General features: G+C 38.4%; 1 protein-coding gene across 2 annotated transcripts in view; it reads left to right on the plus strand.

The window, feature by feature from the left end:
• The window catches only part of ABCG5 (ATP binding cassette subfamily G member 5), a 34,633-nt gene extending 26,278 nt beyond the window's left edge, over positions 1 to 8,355 (plus strand). Inside the window, exons 12-14 of one of the 2 annotated variants that reach the window (XR_009521456.1) lie at positions 5,408 to 5,520; positions 6,325 to 6,927; positions 7,749 to 8,355. Coding sequence is in view for 1 of the 2 variants with exons in the window: in XM_060026711.1 (XP_059882694.1) it covers positions 5,408 to 5,520; positions 6,325 to 6,518 (307 nt within the window). In the remaining variant the exon portion in view is untranslated. Of the gene's footprint in view, positions 1 to 5,407; positions 5,521 to 6,324 lie in introns of both variants that reach the window. The other variant, XM_060026711.1, reaches the window with a different exon arrangement.
• Positions 8,356 to 13,717: the final 5,362 nt, after the last annotated feature.

Consider the following 13,717-nt stretch of genomic DNA (forward strand, 5'->3'; position numbering starts at 1 on the left):
AGAATCCTAAAGATGCTACCAGAAAACTACTAGAGCTAATCATGAATTTGGTACAGTAGCAGGATACAAAATTAATGCACAGAAATCTCTTGCATTCCTATACACTAATGATGAAATATCTGAAAGAGAATTTAAGGAAACAGTCCCATTTACTGCTGCAACGGAAAGAATAAAATACCTAGGAATAAAACTACCTAAGGAGACAAAAGACCTGTATGCAGAAAAGTATAAGACACTGATGAAAGAAATCAAAGAGGATACCAACAGAGGGAGAGATATACCATGTTTTTGGATTGAAAGAATCAATATTGTGAAAATGACTATACTACCCAAAGCAATCTACAGATTCAATGAAATCCCTATCAAATTGCCAGTGGCATTTTTCACAGAACTAGAATAAAAAATTTCATAATTTGTATGGAAACAGAAAAGACCCCGAATAGCCAAAGTAGTCTTGAGGGAAAAAAACGGAGCTGGAGGAATCAGGATCCCAGACTTCAGACTATAGTACAATGCTACAGTAATCAAGACAGTATGGTACTGGTGGAAAAAAAAAAAAATATATATATATATCTCAATGGAACAGGATAGAAACACAAAAAGACCCCGAATAGCCAAAGCAATCTTGAGAACGAAAAATGGAGCTGGAGGAATCAGGCTCCCTGACTTCAGACTATACTACAAAGCTACAGTAATCAAGACAGTATGGTACTGGCACAAAAGCAGAAAGATAGATCAATGGAACAGCATAGAAAGCCCAGAGATAAACCCACGCACATATGGTCACCTTATTTTTGATAAAGGAGGCAAGAATATACAATGCAGAAAAAACAGCCTCTTCAATAAGTGCTGCTGGGAAACTGGACAGCTCCATGTAAAAGAATGAAATTAGAACACTCCCTAACACGATACACAAAAATAAACTCAAAGTGGATTAAAGACCTAAATGTAAGGCCAGACACTATCAAACTCTTAGAGGAAAACATAGGCAGAACACTCTATGACATAAATCCCAGCAAGATCTTTTTTTTTTTTTTTTTGCGGTACTCGGGCCTCTCACTGTTATGGCCTCTCCCGTTGCGGAGCACAGACTCCGGACGAGCAGGCTCAGCGGCCATGGCTCACGGGCCCAGCCGCTCCGTAGCATGTGGGATCCTCCCGGACCGGGGCATGAACCCTTGTCCCCTGCATTGGCAGGCGGACTCTCAACCACTGCGCCACCAGGGAAGCCCTCAGCAAGATCCTTTTTGACCCACCTCCTAGAGAATGGAAATAAAAACAAAAATAAACGAATGGGACCTAAAGAAACTTAAAAGCCTTTGCACAGCAAAGGAAACCATAAACAAGACGAAAAGACAACCCTCAGAATGAGAGAAAATATTTGCAAATGAATCAACGGACAAAGGATTAATCTCCAAATTTTACAAGCAGCTCATGCAGCTCAATATCAAAAAAACAAACAACCCAATCCAAAAATGGGCAAAAGACCTAGACATTTGTCCAAAGATATACAGATTGCCAACACACACATGAAAGGGTGCTCAACATCACTAATCATTAGAGAAATGCAAATCAAAACTATAATGAGGTATCACCTCACACCAGTCAGAATGGCCACCATCAAAAAATCTACAAACAATAAATGCAGGAGAGGGTGTGGAGAAAAGGGAACCCTCTTGCACTGTTGGTGAGAATATAAATTTATACAATCACTATGGAGAACAGTATGGAGGTTCCTTAAAAAACTAAAAATAGAATTACCATAGGACCCAGCAATCCCACTACTGGGCATATACCCTGAGAAAACCATAATTCAAAAAGAGTCATGTACCACAATGTTCATTGTAGCTCTATTACAATAGCCAGGACATGGAAGCAACCTAAGTGTCCATCGACAGATGAATGGATAAAGATGTGGCACATATATACAATGGAATATTACTCAGCCATAAAAAGAAACGAAAATGAGTTATTTGTAGTGAGGTGGATGGACCTAGAGTCTTGTCATACAGAGTGAAGTAATTCAGAAAGAGAAAAACAAATACCGTATGCTAACACATATATACGGAATCTAAAAAAAAAGGTTCTGAAGAACCTAAGGGCAGGACAGGAATAAAGACGCATAGAGAATGGACTTGAGGACATGGGGAGGGGGAAGGGTAAGCTGGGACGAAGTGAGAGTGGCATGGACATATATACACAACCAAATGTAAAACAGATAGCTAGTGGGAAGCAGCTGCATAGCACAGGGTGATCAGCTCGGTCCTTTGTGACCACCTAGAGGGGTGGGATAGGGAGGGTGGGAGGGAGACACAAGAGCAAGGAGATATGGGGTTTTATGTACATGTATAGCTGATTCACTTTGTTATACAGCAGAAACTAACCCACCATTGTAAAGCAATTATACTCCAATAAAGATGTTTTAAAAAATCAAAGAAAAAAGCTATTGAGCAGCTACTGTATGTAATCATATTTGTTTAATTAACTCTCAGAGCAATCCACGTTCAGTTAAGAAAACTAAGCTCAGACTTGACTTTGTTCTGATCACACGCTGTGAAGACTCTCCGGGGAGGCATGTGGCTCCCTGGAGACAGCACCGACCCTGGAGTCAGAGTCTTTCTCCTACCACTTAGTTGCCAAGTGACCATTGGCAAGTTACTTTTCTACCTAAATTAGTTTCCTCATTTATAAAATGGAGATAATGATCTCAGCCCCACCTGCCTCAAGGGATCATGAGACTGGAATGAGATCAGCAACGTGGAAACACTTCATGAACTGTAGTGAGTTATTATAAAGCCAAGTGAGTTCGTTTTGAACAGTCAGGGAGGATATTTTTTTACAGTGACACCATTACATTGTATTTGTCTACGTTGCTTAATTGGCTTGTTAGCATCTATGAAAAATGCACAGATAAGATCACCCCAATGGCATGGGATCAAGCCAGCAAATGACAGACCCAATCTTCAGCAGCATCTCCTCTTTCATATTTGAAACATTATGTGCTCCGATCAGTCTGGCACTATTTCACGTATTTGGTTTATAGGAAAGGGGATTCATTGTTCTTGAGAGGGGGGCAGTGGCCAACATTATCAAAATGCTGTTGGGTTCTTTGCAAGATCTCAACATCCCAAGGCTTCACCTGGGTTCTGCTCCATCACTGGGGTGAAACTGCGCTCCTGAAGGCCCCACATCAACCTCCTAGTCATTGAGTTTATGTATTTTCCCTCAAGTCATCGTCTTTCCTGACTGAGTGCCTGCAACATGTGCACTTTTGGCTGTCTCTTCCTTTAAACACAAGTGGAAATAGCTTTGTTGTTCTTTCTGCTTACAAAATAATGCAAGTTCTTAGGGGGAGAAATGCACACAATACAGAAATGTATAAGGAAGTTAAGTAAAAGTTACCTGAAGTATCACAACCCAGAGTTAAATTTTGTTGTGTATTTTGCTAGACTTTTATATAATCTTTAATTAAAATGAGCTCATACTATTGTGAAGGAGTAAGGTATGCATGCTTTTCCCCCCTTTTAACAATATAATGTAGATGGTCCCACATCAGTAAATTTAGATCTGTGGTTCCTCCCTCTTGGATGTACTGCAAGGATTGCTGTGACACAGCCTAGCTCTCCTCCTGTGTCTTTCACAGATCCATTTGTCCCCCCTCTGCCGCCTGCACAAAGCCTGGCTGTTGTTCCCTTGGCAGGGCGAGCTCTCTCTGAAAGCCCCCTTTGTTGGGTCTCACAGCCCATCACATGCTGCTCAGTTGCAGTCAGCCTCTTGAGGGCAGCAGCCGTGTCTCATTCATAGTTATAGCTCTTCTCAGTGGCTGGCCCAAGGCCTTTAACCAATTAGGTTTGCCAAAAATATTTGGATTGAGTGAATAAATGAATGACTACTCTCTCTTCTTGGACTGCCTACACACTGGATCAGTCACCAAATCACGGTTTTCTTCTCTGATGTCAAATCACAGATGCACATGGAGCTTTTGAGTTTGCCTTGTGTGGTATGGTACAAGATGAAGACACATGGTTCCCACCTCACACTCTAGCCATCTGGGCAGCCATCTTCTCATGGCCATCATCCTCTTACAAGCCTTTGTCATCTCATCCTTGAACTTCTGCTGTAGGCTGCTTTGTTTTTTGCTGTTCCTACTCTACTCTTATTCTGGTCCATCCTACTTGCTGGTGCCACTTTAATTTTCTTAAATCACTGATTGCAATGTGACTTTTATCATGGTCCTTCAATGTCAACTGCCTGCAAGGCCCTGAAGTAGCCGGTTCATGGCTACCATTCCAAACTCACCTCCCACCGCTCCCACTTCGGATCCTCTGCCTTTCTAGTCCATCCAGTCCCACATGCCTGTGCTCATACCATTCTGCCTTCCTAGAGTGTCCTTCCTCTGCCCCTACATCCTCCCCAGACTCCGATCTGTCCTTTCCAGTTAGCAGCCTCTCAATGTGGCTAATTCAATTTTGTGCCTCAGAAAATTGCCAATAACTGAAAGTCATGGAGTTTGGGGATCACTTGGTGAAACCATAAATACTAAATACAAGAATGTCACGGACATGTAGTACTGGTTTTCTGTACTTTCTAAGCACAAATTGTTCACTACTGTATTTTTATAGCCTTGAGAATGTATAGTTTATGTCTCCCAACTACATTATGAGTCTTTAGGGGTAGGATACTTCTTTCGAATTCCGTAAGCACCTAGAACTAGTGCCTCACAAATAGAATGTAATACATATTTGTTGGTTGATAAAAGCTATTGAGTGAACTAAGAAGGCCACAGGGTCAGCGTGAAGTTTCTCCTGAAACAGGTTTCACAACGAATGTCTGCTTTTCTCACCATCCTTTTCCCCTTGTATTATAGTTTAGTTCTCACTTCATACATTAGCACCTCAAATCTGTTTAATCACAAACGTCCTCCTCTAATGTGGTGTGTTATTTGTTTTCTTTTATATCAATGGTGCTTACCAATAAAATTAGACACCAATCCATCATTAGGGGTGTGTTAAATTAAGGTTCCTACTATAATGGATCACCAAGTTGTGATTAAAAATGATGGTGTGTTATGCTTACTGACTTGAAAGGATGTCTGAGGCATACGTTTGTTTGAAAAAGCAGGTTAGGAAAGAGGATGAGGAGTTTAATTCCATTTATGTAAAATGTTATAAATACACATTACATATATCACCAAAATGTTAACAATAGTTATTTCTGGGCAGTGGTATTTCTTTATACTTCTCAGTGTAGTTTGAAGTTTTTCTAATGAACATATTTTTATAATGAGAGATGAAAAACTATGTATATTCCTGTTGGGAAACATAAGGGTTGCCTTTCTTTTCATTTGGTAGGACTGCTACCAGAGCCTATTGAAGTTCATCTTTCTTTCTTTTTGCTTTTTCTTAAGAAACACAGAAGAAATGCCCCTTCCTTTTAAAATCTTCAGTTATTTTACATTCCAAAAATATTGCTGTGAGATTCTTGTAGTCAATGAGTTCTATGGCCAGAATTTCACTTGTGGTAAGTACTCAATTTTGGAATTTATTTTTACATATTAGTTTGAAAAAAACAATTCCTTGAGGGAAATGTATTTTTTTTAAGTAAATGCTATATTGTAAAAGAGATTTAAAACTTTGTTTTGAAGAGTCTAACATTTTCTCTGATTTTGAAAATAATAAGCAGTAGTCAAGTTAGTCAGTTGTCAAAGGTCAGTAGCTTAAGGGCACTCTGATGTTTTTAGAAAATGATAGACTTAATGTATACTGAGGTAAACTCTAGTATATTCTGGATGGATCAGTTCCTATACCTACTGAACAGGTTGAAGCAGGCTGCAGTGGCTTCTTCTTCCCCCAAATGTACAGAGTATGTAGCTGAGTGAAGCCATTTTTGGCAAAAATCTGTTCCCTAATCCCACAAGAGGGCAGTGGGAGCACAGCAAGGCCCTCCTGGCCATTGGAAATCCCAGGCCACTCTGTGAAGACACCTAAAGAACAGGGCAGAATTTAGTAGTCGTTTTATCTATCTTTAGGTGATAACATTAGTAACCTTGGGATATGCAGTGCTAAGTGATCATAATTTTTATTAGTACTATGGTACTGAATATACACCCAAAATGGAAACAAACCCATTTCCATCTTCAAGGCCCCCAACACTCACTATTGCTTCATCTAATAATGAATTCTGGGCTCTCTAAAATTTCCTGTATCTTCATGAAGAAGAGTACTTAGCAGACTGCTGAGCATTTAGTGGGCATCTGATAAATACGTGCTGATTAAATTACCTTGCAAGTACCATATTTGACATTGTCAATCTTTTCCCTGGCAGGCAACTCAAATGGTTCTATGTCAACTAATCCAATGTGTGCCTTCAGTCAAGGAATTCAGTTCATTGAGAGAACCTGCCCAGGTGCAACGTCCAGATTCACAGCCAACTTTCTGATTTTGTATTCATTTATCCCAGTTCTTGTCATCCTAGGAATAATTGTTTTTAAAATCAGGGATTATCTCATTAGCAGATAGTAAAGAACATTGCTGCGAAATGGAACTTAAGCTCCTAGATGTACATGACTGCTTTGAATTTCTGAAATAAGAATGTTACGTGATTCTTAGTAGTACCTCGTAAGACTTTTAACCATTAAGACTCCCTGTGCCCCTTGGATCCATGCAGGCCTTGAATGCTATTCCAGGAGGGACATGTGGTATTTGGAAATTGTGACTGAGCTGGTCCAAAGATGTTCATAATAATTCATAAAGTTATGGGAGACTAATGTGACTATTTGTTTTCTTTGTTCTAGAGACAGAAAAATAGGTCAGTTAAAGCTTATGCTTACATTTGATAAAGGCTTTGGTAAAAAAGAAAACATTTGAATGATTGTAAGTAACAGAAAAAGTTGTGGTTTGATTGAAGCAAAGCATCACGCAGAATTAGGTAAGAATGCTTTCATTTTCATTTAAAAACCCTATTTACGTGCACATGTCTACATAAGTTAACTGATCACATGGAGAGGATGTTGGACAGATGTTGGATAAAGACCCCTGACACAGAGCAGCCACTCATTTTACTGATGGTTAAAATGAAAAATGGCAGAAGTGGGCTGAACTGAGAACAGCACACTAGACAAAAAGATTAGTTTGCTAGTTTTCACTTTCTGCTTAGTTTACTTATAAAATTAAAAGTAAATGTTACTAAAGTATATGCACTGAGAAATGACATTTTTAAGGTTGGAGAGCAGCTGTTATTTAAAGTCCACATAGAAAAGATGCTCAATTGACACAACATTTACACTAAGAACAGAATCACACACTAGGAATTCATGTTCTTGAATTGTAAAGAGAAAGAATGCTGATAAATGTATATTTTTAGGGATTAAATTATGTATATAGATTATTAAAAGTGGGTTCTGGACTAAATGATCTTTCTGATCTCCAAGTAATTCATGTACAAGTCTGAAGTGAAACTGTCTTCATGTTACCATGGTAACTTTGAGTGAGAATATCTTAGATAATACATGAACTTGTTCAGTTACTGTGACCTAACATGTAATGAATGATAAATTATAGTATTTGAAAGATCTCACATTATAGTGGGAAAGATCATTTCATTAAGGAAACCACAGTAAAATCCTATTTCTTAGAACAGTATTTAAGGATCTGCAGACATTGGTAAAGTACCAGAATAGTATTGTCAATTTTTATAAAAGGTCTTTGACACTGATGATTATGGTATAATAGTTACATAATGTCTTACAGATTATATATGTCACATCAGTTACAGACAATTCTGGAGATGATAATCTATTAAAGTAGTTCAAAGAGAGTCCCACAGGAACCTCTTTTGAAATCACTGATTTCAACTTACTAAAGATATGGGTGTACAATGTAAGTGGAAACACTTTCTACTATTCATATGCAGATGAATTTCATTCTAGCTCAGAAACACTTGGAAAATTGACATAGCACGTGACTTCAAGCTATTAAATGTTAGTGATACCGTAATCTTAGAAAAACACAATGACTTTCAACATGTGACAGTTTGTCTCAGTCAAAAATGGACAGTGGGGCTTCCCTGGTGGCGCAGTGGTTGAGAGTCCACCTGCCGATGCAGGGGATACGGGTTCGTGCCCCGGTCCGGGAAGATCCCACATGCTGCGGAGCGGCTGGGCCCGTGAGCCATGGCCACTGAGCCTGCGTGTTCGGAGCCCGTGCTCCGCAACGGGAGAGGCCACAACAGTGAGAGGCCTGCGTACCACAAAAAAAAAAAAAAAAAAAAAAAGGACAGTGATGTATAAGAAAATCAAAATATATAATAAAAATTCCTATTCCCACCAAGTCAGTGAAACTTCTGAGATCAAAACGTTCCCTGTTGATTTGAAGGGAGTTCTTTCTCCACAGCACTCAAGCAGGGTGCCTGTCTGCTCCTAAGACTGCAGTTCCTTGTAGACATGGTGAAATTGTTTTCCAGAGTGCTGGAACCACATGCATTGTAACTAGTTTAGGAAGTCGTATTTCACTACAATAACCAGGTAGTTTGCTATCCACTTGGATACCACTCATCAATCTTGGTGTTCTTGAGGTTAGTAAGTGTGCTTATTTGAAGCTGGGTGCATGGCATATTAGAGTCAACATATTTTATAGTGGAAATGGAAGAACAGAGAATAAATTACTTTCCTGTTTAATGACAGCAATTATGCTTACTCCAACTGAACTTGGCTAGCAGATACACAAGTCTCCAGGAGTCTGAAGGCTTCTTAAAAGCTATTCCACCTTGGAAATGATCTTAGTTATTACTAACTCATGCAGTCTTGGCCTGCTTGTTGATAGACTATTTCCTTAAATTTGCCTATTCTTCAAAAAGTTATACTCAAAGTAAGTATGTCAGAATCACCAGAGGTGCTGATGAAAAATGCAGATTACTGAGCCCCATTCCAGACCCACTGATTCAGGATCTCTGGGTGTGGGGACTCAGGAATGTGCATTTTCTTTTTTTTCTTTTTATAAAAATTGAAATATAGTTGATTTACAGTGTTGTGTTAACTTCTGCTGTACAGCAAAGTGATTCAGTTATACATATATATACATTCTTTTTTATATTCTTTTCCATTATGGTTTATCACAGATACTGAATATAGTTCTCTGTGCTATACAGTAGAACCTTGTTGTTTATCCATTCTGTATATAAAAGCTTACATCTGCTAACCCCAACTTCCCACTCCATCCCTCCCCAACCCCTAACCCCTTGGCAACCACCAGTGCCCTCTGTTTGTGATTCTCTTTCTATTTCATAGATAGGTTCATTTGTGTCATATTTTATTTTTTTTTAAATTTATTTTTTATTGAAGTATAGTTGAATTACAATGTTGTGTTAACTACTGCTGTATAGCAAAGTGACTCAGTTATACATATATATATACATTCTTTTTCATATTCTTTTGCATTATGGTTTATCACAGGATATTGAATATAGTTCCCTGTGCTACACAGTAGGACCTTGTTGTTTATCCATTTTGTATATACCAGTTTTCATCTGCTAACCCTAAACTTCCAATCCAACCCTGTCCCAGCCCCTCCTCCTTGGCAACCACCAGTCTATTCTCTATGTCCCTGATTCTGTTTCTATTTCATAGATAGGTTCATTTGTGTCATATTTTAGATTCTACATATATATGATATCATATATTTGTCTTTCTCTTTCTGACTTCACTTAGTATGATAATCTCTGCAAATGGTATTATTTCATTCTTTTTTATGGCTGAGTAGTAGTCCATTGTATATATGTACCACATCTTTATCAATTCATCTGTTGATGGACATTTAGGTTGTTTCCATGTCTTGGCTATTGTGAACAGTGCTGCTATGAACATATGGGTGCATGTATCTTTTTGAATTATAGTTTTGTCTGGATATATGCCCAGGAGTGGGATTGCTGGATCATATGGTAATTCTATTTTCAGTTTTCTGAGGACCTCCATACTGTTTTCCACAGTGGCTGCACCAACTTACATTCTCACCAACAGTGTAGGAGGGTTCTCTTTTTTCCACCCCCACTCCAGCATTTGTTATTTGTAGACTTTTAAATGATGGCCATTCTGACCAGTGTGAGGTGGTATTTCATTGTAGTTTTTTTGATTTGCATATCTTTAAAAATTAGCGATGTTGAGCATCTTTTCATGTGCCTATTGATCATCTGTATTTCTTCTTTGGAGAAATGTCTATTTAGGTCTTCTGCCCATTTTTCAATTGGGTTGTTTGGTTTTTTTTGTTGGTCAGTTGTATGAGTTGTTTGTGTATTTTGGAAATTTAGCCCTTGTTGGTTGTGTTGTTTGCAAATTTTTCTCCCATTCTGTAGGTTGTCTTTTTGTTTTGTTTATGGTTTCCTTTGCTGTGCAAAAGCTTGTAAGTTTGATTAGGTCCCATTTGTTTATTTTTGTTTTTACTGCCTTGGGAGACTGACCTAAGAAAACATTGGTACAATTTATATCAGAGAATGTTTTGCCTATGATCTCTTCTAGGTTTTATGGCGTCATGTCTTAAGTCTTTAAGTCATTTTGAGTTTATTTTTGTGTATGGTGAGAGGGTGTGTTCTAACTTCATTGATTTACATGTGGCTGTCCAACTTTACCAGCACCACTTGCTGAAGAGACTGTCTTTTACCCACTGTGTGTTCTTGCCTCCTTTGTTGAAGATTAATTGACCATAGGTGTGTGGGTTTGTTTCTGGGCTCTCTATTCTGTTCCATTGATCCGTATGTCTGTTTCTGTGCCAGTACCATGCTGTTTCAATTACTGTAGCTTTGTAATATTGTCTGAAGGCTGGGAGGGTTATGTTTCCTGCTTTGTCCTTTTTCATCAGGATTGCTTTGGCAATTCTGGGTCTTTTATGGTTCCATATGAATTTTAGGATTATTCTAGTTCTGTGAAAAATGTCATGGGTAATTTGATAGGGATTACATTAAATCTGTAGATTGCTTTGGGTAGTATGGCCATTTTAACAATATTAATTATTTCAATCCAAGAGCATGGGATATCTTTACCTTTCTTTGAATCATCTTCAGGCTTCTTTATTAATGCTTTATAGTTCTCAGCATATAAGTCTTTTACCTCTTTGGTCAGGTTTATTCCTAAGCATTTTATTTTGGGGGGGGGGGTGCAATTTTAAAAGCTTTTTTTTTTTTTACATTCCCTTTCTGATATTTCATTGTTGGTGTAAAGAAATGCAACCAATTTATGTATGTCAATCTTGTATCCTGCTACATGCTGAATTTGTTTATCAGTTCTAGTAGTTTTTGTGTGGAGTCTTTAGGGTTTTCTATATATAGCATCATATCATCTGCATAAAATGACAATTTTACCTTTTCCCTTCCAATTTGGATACCTTTTATTTCTTTTTCTTGTCTGATTGCTGTGGGTAGGACTTCCAGTACTACACTGAATAGAAGAGGTGAGAGTGGGCATCCTTGTCTTGTTCCAGATTTTAGTGGGAAGGCTTTCAGCTTTTCACCATTGCGTATTATATTGGCTGTGTGTTTATCATAAATGGTTTTTATTATGTTGAGATTATGTTCCCTCTATACCCACTTTGGTAACAGTTTTTATCATGAATGGATGTTGAATTTTGTCAAATGTTTTTTCTGCGTCTACTGAGATAAGCATGTAGTTTTTGTCTTTTCTTTCATTTATGTGGTGTATCACATTGATTGATTTGCATATGTTGAGCCATCCTTGTGAACTTGGGATGAATCCCACTTGGTTGTGGTATATGATCTTTCTTAATGTGTTGTAGGATTTGGTTTGCTAATATTTGTTGAGATTTTTTCATCTATATTGGCCTTAATTTTCTCTTTTGGTGGTGTCTTTGGTTTTGGTATCAGGGTGATGGTGGCTTCACAGAATGTATTTTGGAGTGTTCCTCTTCAATTTTTTGGAAGAGTTTGAGAAGGATCGGTACAAGTTCTTATTTGTATGTTTGGTAGAATTGGCCTGTGAAGCCATTTGGTCCTGGACTTCTGTTTGTAGGGAGCTTTTATTTTTATTTTAAATTATATTTATTTATTTGGCTGCATCAGGTCTTAGTTGTGGCATGCAGGATCTTTCTTTGCAGCACTTGGGTTCTTTGTTGCGGTACATGGGCTTCTCTAGTTGTGGCGCACGGGCACTAGAGTGCATGGGCTCAGTCACTGTGGCATGCAGGGTTTTCTAGCTGTGCATGGGCTCCAGAGCACACAGGCTCAGTAGTTGTGGCATGTGGGCTCTCTAGGTGTGGCTCACGGGCTCTAGAGTGCACAAGCTTAGTTGCCCCACGGCATATGGGATCATAGTTCCCTGACCAGGGATCGAACCCACATCCCCTGAATTGGAAGGTAGATTCTTGACCACTGGACCACCAAGGAAGTCCCTGTAGGGAGTTTTAAAATTACAGATTCTATTTCACTTCTTGTGATCAGTGGTTCACATTATCTATTTCTTCTTGATTTAATTTTGGTGGGCTGTATGTTTCTAGAAACTTGTCCATTTCTTCTAGGTTGTTGAATTTGTTGGCATATAATTGTTCATAGTATTACCTTATGGTTTTTTGTATTTTTGCAGTATCAGTTGTTATGTATCCTTTTTCATATCTTGTTTATTTGGGTTCTTTCTCTTTTCTTCTTGGTGAGCCTGGCCAGAAGTTTGTCAATCTTGTTTATTCTTCCAAAGAACCAGCTCTTGGTTTTATTCATTTTTTTCTATTTTTTAAAATCTCTTTTATTTCCTCTCTGATCTTTATTATTTCTTTCCTTCTGCTGACTTTAGGTTTTGTTTGTTCTCCTTTTTCTGATTTTTTTAAGTGGTAGGTGGGGTTGTTTGAGATTTTTCTTGTTTTTTTGAGGAAGGCCTGTATTGCTCTGAACGTCCCTCTAAGAATTGCTTTTGCTGCATCCCATAGATTTTGTATGGTTGTGTTTTCATTGTCATTTGTCTCAAGGTTGTTTTTTTTTTTTTTTTGCGGTACGCGGGCCTCTCACTGCCATGGCCTTTCCTGCTGCGGAGCACAGGCTCCGGACTCCGCGGCATGTGGGATCCTCCCAGACTGGGGCACGAACCCGCGTCCCCTGCATCAGCAGGTGGACTCTCAACCACTGCGCCACCAGGGAAGCCCTGTCTCAAGGTATTTTTAAAATTTCCTCTTAGATTTCATCGATGACCCATCTGTTTTTTAGAAGCATGTTGTTTAATCTCCATGTAATCATTTTTTCCCACTTTTTCTGTGGATACTTTCTAGGTTTATGCTGTTGTGGTCAGAAAAGATGCTTGAAATAATTTCTATACTCTTAAATTTGTTGAGGCTTGTCTTGTGCCCTAGTATGTGGTTAATCCTAGAGAATGTTCCATGTGCACTTGAAAAGAAGGTGTATTCTAGGTTTTTTGGATGTAATGTCCTGAAAACATCAATTAAGTCTAACTGTTCTATTGTATCATTTAGGATCTCTGTTGCCTTAATCTCTGTCTTAGAAGATCTGTCCATTGATGTGAATGCGTGTTAAAATCTCCTATTATTACTGTATTCCTGTCTATTTCTCCCTTTACGTCCGTATTTGTTTTATGTATTTGGGTGCTCCTATATTAGGTGCATATATGTTGATGAGTGTAAAATCCTCCTCTTGTATTGAACCTTTTATCATTGTATAGTATCCCTCTTTATCTTTCTTTATGGCCTTTGTTTTAAAGTCTATTTTGTCTGAGCAT

This window comes from Delphinus delphis, chromosome 12, assembly GCF_949987515.2.
Source record: "Delphinus delphis chromosome 12, mDelDel1.2, whole genome shotgun sequence".
NCBI lineage: Eukaryota > Metazoa > Chordata > Mammalia > Artiodactyla > Delphinidae > Delphinus > Delphinus delphis.